Source organism: Corvus moneduloides, chromosome 2 (genome assembly GCF_009650955.1).
Source record: "Corvus moneduloides isolate bCorMon1 chromosome 2, bCorMon1.pri, whole genome shotgun sequence".
NCBI classification, from domain to species: domain Eukaryota; kingdom Metazoa; phylum Chordata; class Aves; order Passeriformes; family Corvidae; genus Corvus; species Corvus moneduloides.
In genome coordinates, this window is record NC_045477.1 from 54,399,392 (window position 1) to 54,420,488 (window position 21,097).

General features: G+C 42.3%; 1 protein-coding gene across 1 annotated transcript in view; it reads right to left on the reverse strand.

The window, feature by feature from the left end:
- The window catches only part of FAM124A (family with sequence similarity 124 member A), a 39,448-nt gene extending 23,141 nt beyond the window's left edge, over positions 1-16,307 (reverse strand). Inside the window, exons 1-2 of the mRNA XM_032099710.1 lie at positions 16,130-16,307; positions 5,331-5,362 (exon numbers count right to left, since the gene is read on the reverse strand). Coding sequence (XP_031955601.1) covers positions 5,331-5,362; positions 16,130-16,188 — 91 coding nt within the window. The 5' untranslated portion in view covers positions 16,189-16,307. The remainder of the gene's footprint in view (positions 1-5,330; positions 5,363-16,129) is intronic.
- Between the last annotated feature and the right edge of the window lie 4,790 nt (positions 16,308-21,097).

Genomic DNA, 21,097 nt, shown 5'->3' on the forward strand with positions numbered 1-21,097 from the left:
GTTGTTTGGAGAAACAGAAGATACCCAGTCCAGCAGTGCCTGGGTCAGAATCAGTCAGAACTAACCTAAAGTAGGCAACTGTATTATGAAATTCAAGCTTTTTGTGACAGATGTTTCAAAGCCAAAATCAGACCCACTCCCCTTCCTGCAGCTGGTTAGTTTTCATTGCCTTTAACAGTTCATTGAAGACAGATTTTGAAATGACACAAGTAACAGGAAGTCATTTCCCCATGTGCTTTTGTTACAAGGCATCTTGTGATGGGTTGGCCCTGGCTGGACACCAGGTGCCCACCAAAGCCACTCTGTTGCTCCCCTCCTCAGCTGGGCAGGGGAGAGAAAATTTAATGAAAGGTTCACGAGTTAAAGACAGGGAGAGATCAGTCACCAATTACTGTCATGAGAAAAACAGACTTGATTTTGGGAAATTAGTTGAATTTATTATCAGTTAGAATCAAAGTAGGATAATGAGAAGTAAAACAAATCTTAAAAACACCTTCCCCTCACCTGTCCCTCCTTTCTGGGCTTATGTTTACTCCCAATACTCCAACTCCTTCCCTGCAGTGGCATAGGGATGGGAAATGGGGGTTGCAATCAGTTCATCACATTGTTTCTGCTGCTTCCTCCTCAGGGAGAGGAGTCCTTCCCGGGCTCCAGGGGGGGTCCCTCCCATGGGAGAGAGTCCTCCACGAACTTCTCCAACAGGAGTCCTTCCCACAGGCTGCAGTTCTTCACAAACTGCTCCAGTGTGGGTTCCTTTTCTGGGGTGCAGGCTTTCAGGAATGGGCTCCAGCGTGAGCCCCCCATGGGGTCACAAGTCCTGCCAGCAAACCTGCTCCAGAGTGGGCTCCTCTCTTCAAGGGTCTGCAGGTTCTGGCAGGAGCCTGCTCCAGTGTGGACTTCCCACAAGGTCACAAGCCTGGGGAGCTGATGCAGATGACGCTGACTAAATGTTGACCAAACATTAACTAAATCCCCAAACAAAGATCTGAATTTATACCAGCATAGGAACAGAATATCAAACAGAAAATTTATTAAAAAGAAACATCTGCAGTAACCCACATATTTTGTATCTGCCAAAACAAACTTTCTTGTGTTCAATTTCTAGAACCAGAAAGTGGGTGAAATTCCATGGGCTAGGAACATGGGTATGTGCAACATGGAAATAAAACTTTAATATCCCAGCTCTCAGGTTTACCACAAAAGAATACGAACACCCTACAAGGACTCGATTGTTTCCTAGCTGCTAAAGGAAAGGCAGAGGAGCAGGGGAAGGTGAATTACCAGCTTTCCAACTGCAAAGCAGGTGAGTGACAAGCCCTTTACCTCACTGAGAAGCACAACATGAACTACTGCATGCTACAGGGTCCTACAATTTCAAATGCTCTAAACTCTTCCACGAACTTGCATCTTATCCCATAGGACCATTTTTATGTTTCATTTACCAACTTAGCTGGACCAGTACAAATGTGTATCCAAGTAGTTACCATTTTACCAAGCTAAAAATGGTTAAGGGAAAAAAAAAAAAATCATTCACTTCCACAGTTATTTCTAAGACAACCTAGTTATACTGGCTCCGGGGCAAACTATGTACGGAACATTTCAAATCACAGAATCACTAAGGTTGGAAAATACCCCTAAGGTCATCTAATCCAACTGTTAACCCAGCACTGCCCTGTTCACCACTAAACCACACCCTCAAGTACCACATCCACACAGTTCCAGGGATGATGACCCCACCACTCACCACCACTCCACTGGGCAGCCTGTTCCAATACCTGACCACACTTTCAGTGAAGAAATTTTTCCTAATATCTAATATAAACTTCCCCTGGTGCAATTTAAGGCCAGTTCCTCTCATCCTTTGTGAATTTTACAAATGACAAAAGTCTTGTTTCAATACATCCATTTCTGGTTTGGGTCTTTCTGAAGAGCCATTATCATCAATGCAAAGATTAAGCAGAGGAGGCAATAAGCAGCCCCCATCAGAACTCCTCCTCCCTAGTTGAAAATCATCCCTGAAACACATAGCTCAAAGCAATCTGAAGATAATTAAAATTATGATGTACAGAGACTGTTGCTTATTGTGCCAACCAACACTAATTAATTACTTCTTTGTGATTCCAACTGTCTGGATCCATATGCCACTTATGGTCTTTATATTTTGGCATTATGTACCTTGGGTAAAGGTCTCCTCTGTCGGCATTAAGTGCCTAGCACAATTCTCTCTCATATAGAATTAGGGATCCCTAATGGTAATTAAAAACCATAATTGAAAAGGTAATTGAAAATATGAGGAAAAAGAAGGTTAATACACTTCCTAAATTAATGAAGAGTACACCAACAGGCAAAACATCCCAACAAGACAAAGCACTCTTCCTCCTAAAGAACAAAGGAAGAAGTAACTACACACACCAGCATTCAGGTTAAAAAACAAAACAAAACAAAACATTTCTCTTCACTGAAATCACACTGCTGAACCTTTGAAAGCTGTAATACCTCCAAATGCATCATCCAGCAGACAGGTTTGCATGACCCATTTACTCAATTCAGTAAGACAAGACAAAGTGGCACACAGTCACCCTGACAACAGCCAGAGCCCGCACGGCAGACACCTGCTGCATTTTCTTGCAGAAACACACACACTCTGCAAACTTTGGTACTCTTTCCCACATTACTTGCTGTACAAAACCAGAAACATTAGATGAATGGTGCCAGTAAAAAGCATTTCTGGTTATCTGAACCTGGGACACAAGGGCAAAGAGGAAAAGAAGTGAGAGGCTGCCCAAAACCCAAGGTCCAACCAATCCAGCAGGCAGGGCTTTGAACTGCTGAAGCAGTACACTGACCACAACAGCTGCTGCCATGTGCTCTGGGAAAAAAAGTACTAGAAATAAACACATGCACAGAATGAGCCTGCCACTGCCATTTAACAGCCAGTGAGGTTTTACTCCCGATTTGAGGGCTCTGGAATTCCTGTACAACTTTGCGTTGGGGCAAAGTCCTGCAGTTTGCTCGGTTGCTGCAAGAGAAGAAGCTGTAGCTGATTCACCTGCTAAGTCTTTTTTAACCTTTTCTTGGCGTGTCTGTGCAAAACCGTTGGCCAGTGGAGTTCATCCAGAAAGTGAAAAGATCATTCATTTGTTAAACACTGAAATCGGAGCCTCACTGGTACCACCAAATAGGACCCCTGTAAAACAAATTAGCCTGTAATCCTTCTGATTTAGATAAACTCCATTAGAACAGGAGCTTCAGGTGAAGCAGCTGCAGGTAATGGAGATTCTTTCCTTCTTAATTTACAACAGCTTATTTTGTGTTACACTAGGGCCTAACAGCATCATTACCTACACTGCTTTCTGTACCGTGAAAGATACCACTTATTGAATCTTTTCCCCAAAGAAATTAAAAGGTCCAGATCAATCTGTCTTTTCCAATAACCTTTTTTTTCAAATGCATTATGTACCCACTGACTACCACCCTCTGACACAAAAGTATTTCTATTTTATCAAAACTCTTTTATGTAACTGTTTCTGTTACTATTGCACTGTCTGACCAAACCAGCCACACAAACCTCTCAAAAGGCAAAGTTAAATACTGCTACTTGTGAAGCTGTATCACTATAATTTGCCTTGGAAGCAGAAAAGAGAAAGAAGGAGACTGTTCTGTCTCCTGAACTTGTGTGTCTTTGCTGGAATGATAATACCTCCTTGTACTGACAAATTATTGGTGTTGAAACCCAACTGCAGTTGCCACATACACGGGACAGCAGTGGCCAGCAAGACACTGAGGAGACCACAGTTAACATGACACACTGTAGCTGCCACGTAACAAAAGATTCATTCCCCGTAGAAACCCTCATGTAATAAAAACCAAGACTTACAAATGTAATTTGTTACCTTTATTTGTAACATGTGCAGCAGTCATGCAAAGTTTTTAAGGGATTGAAACCAAATTTTAAAAGGAGAAATACTCTACTTGCACCCTGTCTTTTGAACTATTCTGCCTCCTTTAAGCAAGTAAGTATGAGTCACCATCCAAAAAGTGGAGGAAGTTGGCAGCATATTCCCCAAGCCATCATCCAAAATTGTGAGCTGAGAAGGCGGTGTGCCACACAGCTGGTGTAACCAGGCAAATCCAATATGCTTTCACTATCACAGAGAAGCTGATTGCCTGGGTTTTGCCTCCCAATCATCTCAAAAATTATGCCTGACAGTGAGAATCCAGAAATGTATTTAAACAACGGAATTTAGGAAAAACCTGCACTAAAGTCTCTCTTTCTCAGACACACACACACACACTGAGCAGATGGAGGAAAGACAGCAAGTTCCTTGCTAGTCACATCAGCTCACGAGTCAGACATTACGAATGCTGTCTCATCCAGCTCCTGTTGAAATCAATAAAAGCCCTTCAGTGAAGACCATGGGAGACGGAAAATAACCCTCTCCACACTTCAGCCAGAATGTGTGAATGAGAAAAACTGACAGCTTTCTTCCCCTCTGATTTTCATGGTGCTTAAAGATCCAGATTATAAAACACAACTTGTCATCTAGGAATTTTTGATGTGCTTGCTTGGCATAAATAAAGCTCATGTCAATGTGTGAATGAGGGAGACAGACATCACTTTGCACTTGGACAAGGAGAGATACTAGCAATCATGCATGAATAAGCATTATTGCATTTCAAAGTGCTGCAGATGCAGTGTGTTCTACAAATAAGCAAGTGGTTGGAGTGACGAAGTGTTCCATGTTGCTTAAAAAAATCATCATTTTGCATTGCTGAAAAATAAAGAAAAAAATAATCCAAACATAGGAATCTGTCTGTCGTCAGTTGGATAACCTAAAAATCAACTGGCATTGTAAATATCTAGAATGACTGTGGCACTTACTAGAGCATCTACCATCTCTGAGATAAAAAAAACTTCACCAGAGTTGCTCTGAAGGGCTTTGTTGGCATCAGCTTACAATAAACATTCAATTATTCCTGTACTCCCCAGCTCTAATGACATTCATCACTGCAAACTCCTTTGGCCTGAGGGTCCATTCACACTGGCCCACATAGTGTCTACAGATTTTGTTCTAATTTTGCCTTGCATCCTTGTGAGCGCCAATATTTAGGACTTTACACATGGTTGGTATTTTGGTCATATATATTCAAACAGTTAAATTTTCTATACTGTTTCTAGACATAGATCCAAGAAGAGAAGGAATGGGGGCTTTACTGTGTCAAAGCGAACGCTGTCAATAACACCAGGTTGATGTTAATAAATATTAGCAAGCTGAAAAAAAGAAAATATAAGAATCCATTAAAAAAAAAAATCTCAAAGTTATACTCACTGCTGGTAGAGGACATGCGGCTGTACTCAGACCTGTAAGACAAAGATTTTAATTAGAATGTATTAAATCTAAAAGAGATAATGAAAAAATTACCAAAACTGACACACACTGTTTATTGAAATAGTTTAATGCCCATTTAGCACTATTTTTGTGCTACGAGAATAACTGGAACAGGTTTTGAACACTGCTTCAGAAACACTGGCATCTCACATGAATTTTGAAAATATGTAAGTATAATGAGTAAAGCAACTATGGTTTTATCTAGGAGTTATTCATGCTGCCTAACTCTAGGTGTGAAAACTAAAGCTCAGAAGGCTCTCCATAAGGAAGAAACAATCTGCTTCAGACACAGGTTAGAAGTCTACTAGACTTCAACTCAGCTCCTCTCCTTCCTCGCTTTATGTCCTCTAAATGCAGCTCTGCAGATTTTTTTGGAGTTCTTTTTAAGAGAACTCTATTTGAAGATCAGAATTTTTATAGTTCTATGGTCAAAACTGGCAGTGAAGGAAAAGAAAAAAGAATGCCAAGATGTAAACATTTAGATGACAAAGCTTTTTGCTTTAGTAGACCATTTTCCTCTTGAAGACATCTCAATAAAACTGTACAGACATTGGTTCTAGTTCAGTGCATACTGGATTATCTGTGAGAAAGTCAGAGCAGTTAAGTATTTTGAGCAACAGTGTAATTAATTTTTCAGCTGCATACAACCCCAAACTCCTGAAAACCCCATTCTGAGCTGATTAAAACATAGCCCATTTATGTCCTGAAGACTCAGAAATAATAAGGTAAAAAAAATATGCCATCGCATAATATTTAAGGAAAAAAAAAATCATTTCCATTGCTGAGGCCCTACCTATGATGTTTGAATGTTTGGGTTTGGAGTTCATAGTCACACAGCCTCCTCTACCCTCACACTTGCTGGGTCCCCAAAACAGACCTCATGCACCAGAGCACCCTGCCACCATAAACATATGGCACGTGTGCCCTGCAGTGCCCTGAACACAACAGTTCAAAGTGTTCAGGGAGCCCTGACACAGCTCTTGGATTCAAACCTAAATGCTTGTTTTATATAATAGCTGCAGCAAGTTTGCAACATTGCTTTAAATTAAAGGAACCACATGAGCCTTGACTCCTGAGAGATGTGTGTGGAAGTAGATACCATCTAAGCATGTTCTCAGGATACCCTCATACTCCAGGCTCTCAAGCATCCCAGGGAATAAAGGACATCAACCCCACTTATCTATAGTACCTGCTTTTGATTTTAATATGGACATATCTCTGCAGAAGAAACAAAGCAATTACAGTTGTCCCCACATTTCACAGCCCTGTGCTTTGCACTCACTACTCTGCAGCTCAGATGCTAAAACTACTGGTTTAGGTGAGAAGACCATGAGGAACTACCCCAAACTCTTCTTGCCAATCCCACTGGACCAGTGAAAGATGACACAACCTGAATTTTTCACAAAACTCATGAAAAAAGATCCAACAATGCCATCAAGTGCCATGAGGTTTTCTTTGTTTTTGGAAAATATCTGGGCAATGCTCGGGGAAGAGTTGCTGATGGGGGCTTGCAGCTCTCCCTTGCTTGCTCTCTTTTGCTAACCCTGTACCTCCAGCCATTTTAATAAGGCCAAGGAGCAAGGAAACATCTTTATCCCACTGGCAGAGACCACAGGATTAGGTCATTAGCAGCTGCTCTCAGTCACCCGATACAGAGCTGCTCCACAGCACTTCCTCCATGAATCAAGTGCTACCCCTCAACCAAACTCCCCCAGGACCCTTAGGTAGCTGGGAAGGGCAGCGGCAGCAATGACACTGTTCTCCCGAATGTGGGCTCACTGCCCCGTGTGCAGCACCAATTTACACACCAAGACGAGGTATTCCCATTTCTTTCATCTAGTTTGTGCAAAGCAGGGAGCTGGTGTGGCCCACAACAGGCTGGTTCCCCAATCTTGACACCACTCATATATTTTAGCAAGCAAAGAAGTCAGGGTTCATTGGCTACCAGTCATACAGCTCTCTTATTGATCAATATTCTGCCTTTGACTGGCTACATGATTCTCTCACTTCCCATGCCAATGATCAGTTTGTCTCTTGAGTCAGTGGGTTTCTTTAGTCAGTGGGCTGTGAGCTGATGGTCATGATCTCCCCCGACAAAATTGCTTTCTACCCAGTTAGAGCCAACTTCAGCACAGTTGATGAAATTAGCTGGCTTTGCTAGTTTCTTCCTTATCTTGTCAGTTCTGCCAAATGTCCTTGTGGCCTGTGAATTCTTCGTTCTTTGCGCCCACTATCAGCAGCACATCCCTCTCCCCAAGCTTTGCTAACCTCCCCCTAGGTCTGAGACCACTGAAGCATGTCAAGCCCTAAAATTTAACCAGGCAATTCTACTGACTGATAAATTCTAATTTATCTTTCTAACACCTTGACATCATCACCAGCAGAGAAGGAGACCTTCTTGTTCCTACTGCTGTACACATCACCGGTCTGGCTCTGGGCAGGGACCAAGGGGAAGTGATGCCAGCAGCTGGCTAAGGTGCTATGCAGGCCATAAAACCACATAGTATTTTCAGCAGCAAGTCACATCAGTGTCACTTGGCACCATGTATATTTGAAAGGGTGTGAAAACGGTGTAACATGTCACTCTTCATAAGGCTAGAGGCAAGCAATATACATCCAGCTGCCTCCAAGCACCCCAAGCAAGGATTCATTTAGTCTGCACTTCTGTTTGAAAACAGCCTGGGGCTGTCCTTCAATGTATCTGTGTTCAGCAGTTGGCAGCTAATTCAAAATGAATCTGCACTGCTTGTATTTTGGATGGAAGCGAGACAACATTTTGCCTTTTGCTTACTGCAAGTTGGAACAGCATTCTATTACTTCACACTGTTATTTTATTATCCCAAAGTGCCACAGGCACATTATAGGACATGGAGAATTAATGAGTCCTGAACTGAGGGAGTAGCAGTCTATGTACATGCAGGACTTGAAAAATAAAACAAGAGGAAAAATAAAAAGATGGGGAATGAGAAAGGAGGAGACAAAAGTGTGCTTGGAGACTAATTGCACAGACACATTTTAATAGGCTTTAAAATTGTATTGCAGGAGATCTTTTGTAGTTGTAATATGCTTCAAGCTAATATTTAGTTCATGTTTGTTGCATAACTGACATCCACATAATTAAAAAAAAAGGGTAATTAAGCTCAAAGGCTTATGTCAACCTCAGATACCGAAATGAGGGCTGTACCCTCCCTAAGCTCCCTCTATTGTCAATAAAAAGAGAGGTCTGAAGTATCTCTCCCTAGCTGTTGTGTAGACAAGAAGCCTACAGAAACCACACTTCTAACGTGGAACCCTAGACCACGTGTATAAAACCAAATGGGACGAATACGAGTCTCTCTGTGTGCTCTCAGGGACAACTTGAATCACCTTTTGTCCTCCTTCCAGCTCCTTTCTTTGTCTTGAATCTCATCCTTGAGAACAAAAACCCAGTGCTAGTAAAATCGTTCATATTCTCAAAATATTAGAAGAAACCATTCAGATTCCAAGCAAGCATTGGTAAGTGGCTTATAAATTAATTTTCTTTTTCTTACGGTCAGCTATTTAGGACACTAAATTCTGAAGTTAGTATAACTCTTAAGCTTTTTAGACTAGCACACACAACATACCCTTTGACAAAATCATGCATTAGAAGAACCAAGAACTGAAATAAACATCTCTTGGGGCATATAGGCTCTCTGGACATCAGGTAACTGTGGTCCTTTCTGTTCTTTTGATTCCTATTTTAAACATTCTGAGTATTGGCTTCTATCATTTCCCTTGGAAGAGGATTTTCTCAGTAGGATAACTCAAGAGTAAAACACTCATGTGCTTTAATGGTGACACCTGGGACCACACTGGGGCTCAGAGGTTCCAGGCCTATTACATGGTCTTGCAGCAAGCCATTTCCTCTGACAGATGTTAGATTGTAGATAAAAGGAATAAAACATCCACTAGAGAAAGTGAACAAATAGAAGACTGTTCCCTTTATAGGCACATAATGCGAAAAAAAATTATCAAAAAGTGTATTGAAACAGTGTGAGGTACTGAAAAGGAAGGCTTATAGCTCAGTCAAAAGACACATCAGTCTGCAAAGAATGTGTGCTCAATGGGCAGCATAAAAGCAAAGAGGAGCTGTGAAGATGTCAAGAGACATTAAAATAGGAATGTAGAAGCTTGTGATAAAGATGGGACCTCAGTTCCCACTGAAGGACCAGACTTGTGCATTATCAGAGATGGTAAGAGCATCAGGAGCACAAAAGATACTGAACAATCCTCTGAGATCTGTGTGCACCACCCACTGCTGATTAGTGATACGGAGCCTCAATATATCCGAGATGGAAGTATTCCACTGAACACCAGTAAGCAACTGCTAGTGCAACTTGCACTTGCTGAGTGTGGTACATAAAAACTCTCTAAGCCTGTTTCTTTAGGTAAGAACACGGCTATTTCCCAGCTCTGGCTCACACAAGCAATGCAGCTACTCCAGCACCACAGTGTGCTTGGGTTCCTTGGGCACACTGATCAGCTGTGGCACAGCACCACGTTAACATAGCTACAGCACCAACAGCTACAGCCATAAACAAACACTCCCAAGGGAACTGCCTGGGACTGAGGCCAAGTGCTATGAAACAGTCTGCACCTGTACCAGTAAAACCTCTCACCTTCCAACCCATACTGGCAAGTGGTCTGCTGGGAATGATCCCTGAACCATGGCAACGTGCCAAAACAAGTCTCTGGCTCATGGTAAAACATACCCAGGAAAGACATGGGAGAGAGCTAGATGGCCCCATTCAAACTGATGCCATCAACCATTTTAAGTATTCAACAATATGGGCAACTCTGTCCTGTGCTCAGGGGCACCCCTATGTGCTGTTTAATGCACTGGCATTGCTGGAACCAAGGTCTCTGAGCTGTGCAGCATCTCCAGAGGCAGCCTGCTGCGTAAAACAAACACATCTCAAGTAATTCTAACATAATACTACACCCCAATATGCTCATGGTCTCCATTGACAGGGCTCCTTAATCCCACCCCTCAAAATGAAGTAGGGGAAAGTTTACAATCTCTTCTGCTCTCTGCATCCTTGGCTTGCCTAGGACAGATGGAATGCCACCTGCTGGATTCACGTTGCCCACGCCTTCTCTATCTAGAGTTGTGGCCCATTTTAACTGTTTCATATTAAGAACTGTATTCAACAGCTTCTTTGCCTTCCCTCCCTCAGAAAATGCTCCACAGGGCACACGGGAATATTTTATAGCAGTTAAAGCCCCATGCATGAATGAGAAGATTTGGCTTTATAGCTCTGCCTTGGGTTTCTTCTCACCAAATTCCTGCAGGTCAGATTACAGTCTCCTTCCCTAATACCAGCCCAAATCTGTTACCCTCATTGTAGTTCTACTAGTGCAATCAAGATGACTGAAATGGAATTACTCAGAGCAACTTGTATCTAAACTCCTTGCTCTGGATTTCTAGTAGAGTGACAAAGTCAGATGAGGGATTTCCATTATGCAGCTCTAACCACTACCCTCAGGAGCTTATTACCTACAGCAGTGTTTGAGACCCCACATGAGAGACACCATCCTTGTATAAAGATGAAAGTCGTTTGTCATCTTCCAGAAAGCACCTGATGAGGCAGGACTGCCCTGTGCTTTAGTGAGCACACCTGGCTGCACAGCCTGCTCACCACTCCCTCACAGAGCACTCCCAGAGGGACATACCAGGTGGCATGTATCTACCCATCCAAGGCCAGGGCCTAACTTATCCCCCGAGATCCCAGTTCTCTTAATTAACAACACAAGAAGCCTAAGTCATACCAAACATCAAACCTTCACACAGTCACACTTAGATGAGGTGAACCTCGCTGTGTGCTGGGACCTAAACATTACGGGTATCAGCACAGAGCTCATGGCCTCCAGAATGTGATCTAAAGTCTGTTTCAACCTTGCCTTCTGTGCCTCGCTCCAGCGCCTGGCACTCGCAGGTCTGCCTGCCCCGAGATTCAACCAAACAGCTTCACTTCACTGGGTAAATCTGGTTAGAAATGGTACCTCAACCCCAATTTGTGACAAATAGCTCAACTTTACATTATTCGAATGTCAAATCAGAGATGACTTGAATACCGTGACATATCTGGACTGATGGGTCTATATATGAAGTGAAAGCATCAGCAAAAAACCCACAACAAAACAACCCCCAAAACCCCAAACCGAAACAAAAGAAACCCCAAGGTAAAAATAAGCCTTATGATAGCTTTCAACATCAGTGGTTCATGTTCCCGAGAGTTTCTCATAGATGGATGAAACATGTGAGAGTTTGACAGAGACTGACACATCATTTTGAAGGACCACCATACAAAGTTGTAAGTGTTGAATCCTTTAAAGCCAGAAACATGAGATACGAAAGCAACCTCACCCCAATAAACCATTCAACTATCCATTTGATATTTTAAGTGACCCATTCTGACTGAGGACACACATAGATTACAGTATTCCTTATATTTTACCTCTAAGTGGGGTACAACTTTATATATATATATATATATATATATTTATATTTATAGGCTGCCTTGTCTTCTATTAACAAGTATATTTTCTACTTAGAACTTCACACCTTTCACAGAAAGGCTTTTTTGGTCTGTTTAAGAGAGAAGTTAACAGAAGCTCAAATAATTTGTGATTTGGCCAGAATCACACATGCAGCTAGGGAGAGCCATAAGGAAAACCAACAAACAAGCATAGCACAGTCAAAAAATAACATAATCTCTGCAAAATTAATGTGAGGAATGAGAGACAGGAGAAAATGTAAAGGAGGGAACAAGCACTGTGAAAATTAACTGTAACCAAACAGCAATGGACTTTGCTAAATATAACAAATAGCTGCTGCATGGTACAGTGTCATAAACTTCAAACATCTCATTTCTCTCTTTTGCAGTGGATTTCTCTAGATCTTGTTTCTTTGCTGTTACCTACTACCAAAAAACCAGTAAAACCTTCCTTCCTAAAATTCATCAAATACTCAAGAATTAACTGCTGTTTAATTCAGTTTGCATCATCAATATTTACATTCTAAACTTACTATACAAAAAACCTCCCCACCCGGTACTTCAGCAATGTCTGCCCACTTTCTCTAAAAAGATTAAAAATTTATTTGAAATACAAGTGGATAAATTGCAAATTCAAGTAAATTAAAAGTCATAACTTCTCAAAACTTCAAATGACTTTAAAGTGAGGAAAAAACCTATGTGTTTAGGCAAACTTTGAGACAATCAGTAAGCTAATGATTAAAGTGTGCACCTTTTAAGACGTGGGCTCTTACAGCTGTTGAAGTGAAAAAGTAAACTTCTGCTAGGAACTGTCATGTATTTGAAATCTTCATTAATGCCAGCTATCTCATTGAAATGTTATGCTCAGTTAACGCCTGCATGCTTGATAAACAAGAGAGAGCATTCCTTGAGAATGACTCTAATAACATGACCGAATAAAAGTTCAGGAATAAAAAATTAAGGACTTTACAACTGAGAAACTACCTGTTTTTCCACATTCACTTGGGATATCGGTCCTGGATGCAGTGAATTAATCTGATGCTTTGTCCTTGATACCAGTGGTAGCCAATCTGTCTCATTGCCTCAAAATTAGTCATGCCTAACAACTTCCAAAATTGTCTTAGTTTGTCATTTTTGCTCTGCTATTCAAAGACAGTAAAATAACAGCATTTGCATGGCTTGTAAAATGAAGAAAACTTTAAAATTTATATTCCTAATTAATTTTAAGTAACTTAATATTGGTTTTCCTGCTTTTTTTTCTTTACCATTTAACTACAGTTCTGTAAACTTCTACATTTCTCCTCCCTTCAATATCTTTCTTCCACTTGTTTTTCCTCTCTGTTTACTTTCTAATAAAAGGCCAAAGAAAGACTATTTTATTCTTCCTAAAATTACAGGTTTTAAAGTACAAATCAACTACTAAAACTATTACCAGGGAAAGCTCTGTGTCTCATACTTCTGGGCTAAAAATTTTCAGTAGCACATGAAATCAGGTTTTTATACTAACAACTCCCAAAATATGTTTCCTGAGAAGATACAACTTGTATAGGCAAAGTCTCTCAGATCAAGGATGGTCAAACTATTTCAAATCTCATTAATAAACAGCCAATATAAACTAATTGGCTTATATGTTCTACACCCTTTATTTAGGTTCTTGACAACACCAGCTCAATCCATTCTTATTGGATTCAGGAACTCCAAATATGCTATTTTTCTTCAGCAAACTCTTTGCCAACCCTATTTACCAAGGCAAATGCAGTAAGAGGAACATATTTTCCAAAGGATTAGGAAAATGAAGGCTTTGAATTGTAATTGATCTTGCCTTTAGCACAGAGTTTTGCCTGCTTTTGTAGCTGGCAGCCACAACAAAACCTTAAGGAACATATGCCCTGTGGAGTACTTGATGTGTTCAATTTGTTAGCTGCTCTAAGCAGCTTCAGCAGCTCAGGCTCTGTGTAAGAGCTCACACATCATTACGTACAATCATTGAGATGACAAGGGCGTGCAGCGCCTGGATTTACTACAGTCACTATCCACTATTGTTCCCTGAGTGACAGAAAGGGACCACTCCATGCAAAACTGTTACTGAATTACTCTGACAGTTGTTCCTCCTTATTCTTTCAGAGGATGAGGGCTGAAGCTCAAAATAGTTAATTAATTTTTTCTTTTTTTTTTTTTTTTCCATTGAGTAATTGGAGGAGAAGGAATACAGTTCAATTTAGCAATAGCTGTGATGGGACTGAGACAAAGCAAACAGTGGATCTTCTGGTAACAGGGAAAAGCAAGTGCTGGGAACAGGTGTTTTGGTGAGAAAGCTGAAATGTAAACATTGTGAAAGAGACATACGCAACATGTTTATCAGAATTAAATAGCTGCTAAACAAAACTTTAAATAATAATTGAAATGCAGAGACCCATTGCTTTTCAAAATAAACTTCAGTGCAAAGCACTGCAGTTATTAATTGCCATATGTCATTGTTCAAATTCCTCAGATGGACTCTTCCACCAACCTATACTTTCCATTGCCACTCATGGGACAGAGATGCTTCATAAAATCATCAGCTTTAGCACCTCATCAACACCAGACACAAGCAGCTGTCACGCTGGTCACTGAGGTCTAAAGGCTAATGTCACCAGCTGGGTAAAATCTTTCCAAGTGCCCGTCCCAAGGAAACCCAGGTCTTTCCATTCCAGATAAACACAGCAAATTAAGAGTGACTTGACCAATCAAGGGGTTTTTGAGCTTTGAACCAGTCATGAGTTCACTGATTACTTTGTCTTCCCGTTACTCACATTCCCTAATGGGGACTAACCTATATCTAGAAAAGAGGCCTGGATTTTTTCCTTTGAACTTACGTCATATAAAATATTTTAAAGCTTTCACTGTTGGGGGGATAGGAAAAGTCCTTAACCTCTCAGACTACAGAAAAGATAAAAAATTGTATGAATTACTAGCTGGATGTATGAAAAAGATTACCACATGCCATTTTCACCTTTTAGGTTTTTATTTTGTAATACTGCTACTTGAGTTGTGGTGTTGTGCACCTGACACCACTGTGCAAAGAATTAGCTTTACAATTGTGCAAGTGTCAGACTAGAGGCCAAAGGAGATTCACCAGGCAAGGAGCTTGGAGAGAAACAGCTGGAGGAGCAAGGAGGGAGGAGAAGGAAGTCTCAGGAAAGAACAGCCTTAACAGGAGCATGTAACCTCCTTTTGCCCTTCCAGCGCCAGAGAAGGAGCAAAGGCTCACTGCCATTCCTGACAAGATGCCATGGCAGCAGCATGTAGGACGGGCTGGAAAGCACTTCCCTTTTTCTCCCGCAGAGATGGGCTGAAGGTGTGAGCTGAATGGGAAATCCCATGGATCATCCTTGCAGCTTCATTAGCTTAGGAGAAACCAATCATACAGCTAACAAACACAGCACACCTCTGGCAGTAGGGTCATGAAGTCAGGGGAAAAAAAAAGTTTTTCTCCTTGACTCTGATATAACACTATCAGCAAAGTTTATTGCAGTTCACAGGCTAGCACGATGAATATCATGACAACAGCAACCCAATTTCAGGGTGCCTACAAATCTAACTTGCTTTTGTAGATGGCTCTTAATGGTCCTTCTGAGGAGTCAACTCTCTCTGCCTGATGCTGCCTGGGTGTCACTGCCAGAAGGCGAGGACAGTCCTGCTGGACATGCTTCCGGACTATCCTCGGCCGTACTATCCCTGAGATACGGGGCTGGCGCGGCACCAAGCCCTGACCAGCGCACCTACAGCCCGCGGAGCTGAGCGCGGCCCGCACCGCCGAGCCATCACAACGTGCTTTGGAGCTCAAACTTAAAGCCCACAACCACGATCTCTCCGCGTCTTCCTCCCGTGTGTAGCAGAGGACGGTGGGGACCTTTCCGCTGCTTCACAGAAGGGGATCGCGAACTCCACGGGACAGCCGGAGCAGGGTGGTGCCTCCCGCCTCCCCGGGGGTCACCCCGGACCGAGCCCCAGGACGGCAGGAGGGAAGGCAAGGCAAGGAGACCCGGCGCCGAGCGGGACGCTTGCCGGGACGCCGGCCCCCTCTGTAGGGGAGAGGCTCTGCCCGGGACACGAACCCGCCGCCCCAGCGCAGCCCCAGCCCCAGCGCAGCCCGGACGCGCTCGGCGGCGGCCGCCGGCAACAAGTGCAGCCCGGCGGGAGCTGCGCCGCGCCCCAGCCCGGGAGCCGCCCGCCACTCACCCGCCCGTCTCCGCTCCCGAGTCCACGCACTCGTCCTCGCCGCCGGGCTGCTTCTCCATGGCGGCGGCGGGGACGCTCCGCGCCCGCTCTGCCCCCGCTGGGAGCGGTGCTGCCGCCTCTGCCGCCCGCCGTGTGCGACAGCGAAGGCAGCGAGAGCGGGAGCAGCGCCCGCTCCGCCGGCCCGGCCCGGCCCCCGCCCCGCGCCGGGGGAGGCACCGCCCGCCTCGCCCGCTCCCGCCCGGCCCGCCGGGAAAACCTGCCAGCCGCGCCGGGACACCGTGTGCCAGGGCTGCTGCCTCGGGAACGGCTTCAGCGCCTTCACCGTGGCACTTCGGTGTTTCCAGGGCTAAAGGTGCAGCGCCCCGTGTCCAGTGGAAGTTAAGAGAGACTGTTGGATGTATGGACGTCCTCACAATCCATCTGGTCTTGGAGCATCCGCTGTTAAAGCCTTTTATTTGAAGTCTTTCACTGTGCTGAGCTTTCTCTAGGCTCCCGCAGTACTGCCTGGCACTTGTTCGTTACATCGAATACAATAATTTTAAAATTACACACAGAAACGGGCAAGGGGTGGTTTTCCAACGCGATGAGAATTTCTGTAATGATGTAAAGGGAGCATTAGAGGCTTTTTGAATGCTGCCTGTGAGGAAATCCTGATGTAGGAAAGCTGAGTGGCAGTGTCTATACCGAGAGCGTGAAGGGAAAAGTTGTGAGTGCGCTCCTGTGTCATGTCATGCATGTTTACTTACTTTATATTTGGATGTGAACACCTCTCTCGTTCTCCATCATCTACAGAAATACAAATATCCACCCATGTAGGTGTGAACCAAGATCTCGCTCAACCGAAGAAAAAGGGAAAAAAAAAAAAAAAAAGAAAAGAAGTCTTCCCTTAATCTACTCAGTCATTCAATCTGGGGCAGATTTTACAGGAGGAGAGGGCAGAACTGAGTTGTAATCTTGGCTCTCCAGCCTGGGAGACCAGCTTTTTGTCTCTTCACAAAATTGGGATGGGGTGCTCTGTGTTCCCCAAAATGTAGATATTGTGGGACAATTAAATCTACTCTATAACTGGAGTAGATTTAATTCCTTTAATATTTTGTGGAAAATGCTTGGAGTTGGAATTTTCTCTTCAAAAATCTCTAACAACCACCAAATTTCTATCAGCTGCAGGAAATGGCCACTTGCAGAAAGTGATCAGAAGTAAAAAAAGAGGTTTTTTAATAAAAAAAATATTTTCTTATACCTTTTATTATGTATGTCTTACAAGAAAGAAGAACAATAGTGAAAATGTTGACATTTAAGACATAAAATTGACCAGAATATAAAAACATACCACACAAAACAACCTTCTGTTGGTGTAAGAAATGCTAAACTGGTTTAGATTGCCACCAGTACTTTTATATCCATCTCTACATTGCATGGCACTGTTGTCCCTCATTTCAAGCCTTCCAGTGGTCTCTGAAGTTGTATATGGTAGCACAAATTAATAGTGACACCTAGCATTGTTTGACAGGCTGGGTATAGTTCATGCTACTGTTGCATCCAATAGTGCATGGTCCCGGTTCTCTAAATTAATCTGGATTGGGTAGGACCTCTGTGAAATCAAAGGAAAGGAGAACATCTTGGGAAGAGCTGTGAAGGTGGTGTTGCCATGTTGTAGGAACAAGCAGTCGGTGCCAAACCCCAAAATTCTTATTACGTAACTGGTGAATTCCTGTTGCTCCACCTTGGAGAGATGACACTGAATTCATTTGCTGTCCTGTGGCCTTTCAGCATCACAGAAGGTCAACCCACTGTGTGTCTTCAGAGATCTCTGGAGGAAACTTTCAGCTTCTACTATTCATCAAGAATTAAGGAAAAAAAAATCATAGTATAGGAAAGATGGTATTTGATCTATTTTGATTATCTGGTAAGGTTTGCATACATGTCATTTTGAAAGCAGATAAATGATTTCTCATTTTATGTGGAGGATTTCACATTAACATTCCCATAAATATAAGGATTTAAGTATGGAATAAGCCCCCTTAATAACCTCTCTTCCATCCTCCCCCCAGCAAGTTGTTAAAAGCTAGTTTGGACAAAATGCTGTAAATGGGGCTCATATAGAACAGTCCTGTACAGGCACCTACATAGTAATTCAGAACATATGGAAACAACCTTGTCTATTCTTTGTGACTGGTAAACTGCCATCCAAAACAATTTACTCACAAAATTAAATTCATACCGTTTCTTTTAGGACTGGGACTAAAATGCTGTGCTTGTCTGGTTCCCAGCTTGCTAAAATTTGAATCCCCACATTCAGGTAGGAGGTGTGAATATTTTCAGATACAGCATGTCTTTAAGAGATTCCCTCGAGGCTAGAGAGAGGCAAAGTTGAGACAACAATTCTTGATTCTGAACTTGGGCCTCTGTTTTGGGTAAACAACATCTCCATCACTGCAATGGCCACGGACGACCCTGAGCCCTGCAAAAGTGGTATCAGTAGTCTCTGTTGCCAGGATTGGACAGACCTGCTTGTGTCTCTGATTCTTAGTCTACACACATGCATTTATTTAGCTAGTGCAACTGCGCTTAAAAGCAGGTCACTTTTATTTGCTTTTAAGAGTGGCTTCAAAGCGAAATAAACTGACTCTAGCCACTGTTGAACTGATTTAAGATGTAACCAAACCTCCTTAAATATTTATAAATAGGTTTAGTTAAATTGATACATTTCTGTATATAAAATTTTAGGTGGTCAGCTAATAGATCTTTTCCATTTCTGACTTTTATTATTCTAGTTAGTTTTGTTTAAACACTGGCATATGAGGGGATCTGGAATAGATTTTATGCTGCATTTAAGATTAATTTATTCCATCTGTCTCAGGGAAGGAAAAAAGAAACATTCAAAGGAAATATATAATTAAGATAGTAAGTAAAGCTACCGCAAACTGTAGGTTCTCTTATTTATATATTTGCCCCATTTAACTCTGTTTTATTCTGGTCTTTCACGTAATTATGGTGAAAAGGAGACTTCTCTGCATTAAATTCCAAGCATTTAAAAGATTTTAATGAATGAGGTGTTAACTCCTGGCCCTTACTTAGGTTTTCTCTGTTACCTGTACTTCACATTAGGTCCTCTCTATTTCTTGAAAAAAAGAAGTTTTAATTACTTTATTATACTTTTGAGACTGTGATATCAGTTTAAAGACAAAGATAATAGTGAAAATATTTCTAAGTTAAATTCCCTCAAATTTCAAGCCCTTGATTTAATAGCAGTGATTGCAAGAACTCAGACACAAAAGTGTCAGGAGACTTTGGATCTTCAAAGATGCCAAAAAAGTAAAGCAGTCTGTTGTCAAAACCAAACGCTGAGGATGTGAAATGAATGTCAGTTCTGCAGGAAGATGCCTTGCTCCAACTTGCCTAGATCCAGATCTAAAATAGGACCTAAGGTACCTAAAGAGGATGAAAAGCCAATTTTTATGACTGTGTTCAAATCTGTTATCATGATAAGTTCCTATGCAGTGGCTAATTAGGTGTCTACCTTTCAAAGGAAAATTCCAATGTTTCTGGTGCTGTGTGTGCAAATTGCCCAAGGTTAAATATTTTAGCTTGTATCAGCAAAGTTAAGCACCTCCTAACTGCAACTTCCATCTGGTATAATTTCTGTCCTCACAGAAGCAAATGCAGGCAGCAGAACCTCCTCCTCCTTCATCACACAGTAGTCTTAGTAACTGAGAGCACGGTGCAGGAGAGCGATAGCTGCCACCTCCAGCTGAGGAAAGGCAGATTGGAACGCTGAAAGATGAACCACAAAGGATCATACCTGGACGAAAACAGAAGGGGAGGCAAAAGCATCCATTTCCATGATGAATCCACACTTGGATTCAAATTTCAATATCTTTTCTGCTCCCTGAGTTCTGTCTGCTGGAGTATCATCTTTCCTGAACCAGCCGTGAGGATGGAATATGAGCAAAAGAGTGTAGTAGGGTAGGGAGAGAGGAGAGAAATGCGTCCCTTTTCATGTGACTGAAATTCTGGTGATAGGGGTCTTCTGTTGGGGGGAAAAGCACTCAATTCTTTTCGTGCAGCATTTGGGATCTCTCCCCTTTCTGTGTAATTCCAAAACAAAAGGGGACAGATGCCACTGCAGTTCCTTCTGGCATTACGCTATAGAGAGTCCTCTTAGCTTTTGAGAGACTGACCAAGAACCTGGCTTAGCAGAGGAATCAGTACCATAGACAAAGAAATAACAAAGATGCTAAAGGATGGGATTTTTCATTCCCAAATAAAACTTTTCAAATTGTGCTCTGTCCACCCTCTGCTACCTGACTCTGGAGGCAGAATCTCACCCTCTAATAAGGGGTTCTGGATTCCATTCCTGGCACTTTACACACTACTCTAGGTATTGCAGTGATGAACTTCTCAGTTTACAGAATCTGGCATTTATAGAAAAGTTTTTCTCCTTTAATGGTCCCTGTGGAAATTAGCCCTCTGCAGGTCAAGGCTTTGTTAACATTCACTGCTGGACTTAAAGCACTGGGTTGTGGTTTAGAAAAAAATGAGACAATTGCAGTTTTGGAAGGAGGAGGAGAATTATGGCTTGGCATGTGGTTCACTCTTCATGCTAGGTCAGCCCTAAAAGGCTGACTTTTAGACTGGTAAATGTTGCCAAAATACTTGTGGCAGTTTCTCACATAGACTGTTGGGTTGTTTGGATTTTAAAGGTTATGATAAGGTCAGTTTCATTTGTGGTGGGTCTCAAGCCAGACACCCAACCTCCTAAAATTCTACAATTTTGAGGTAAAATACAACTATGCAATAAAAAGCTGTTTCTTCAAAGCACCGAGGCGAGGGTTTCAGTGAAGTGTAGGGGGGCTTGGTTCCCAGGTCCCACTCTTTTAAGTTTTCAAATGAAACTGTAGCACACACACTCCTACCCAAGCTCATGGTACAGTACAACAAATATTCATTTTATAAGCAAATTGCTCT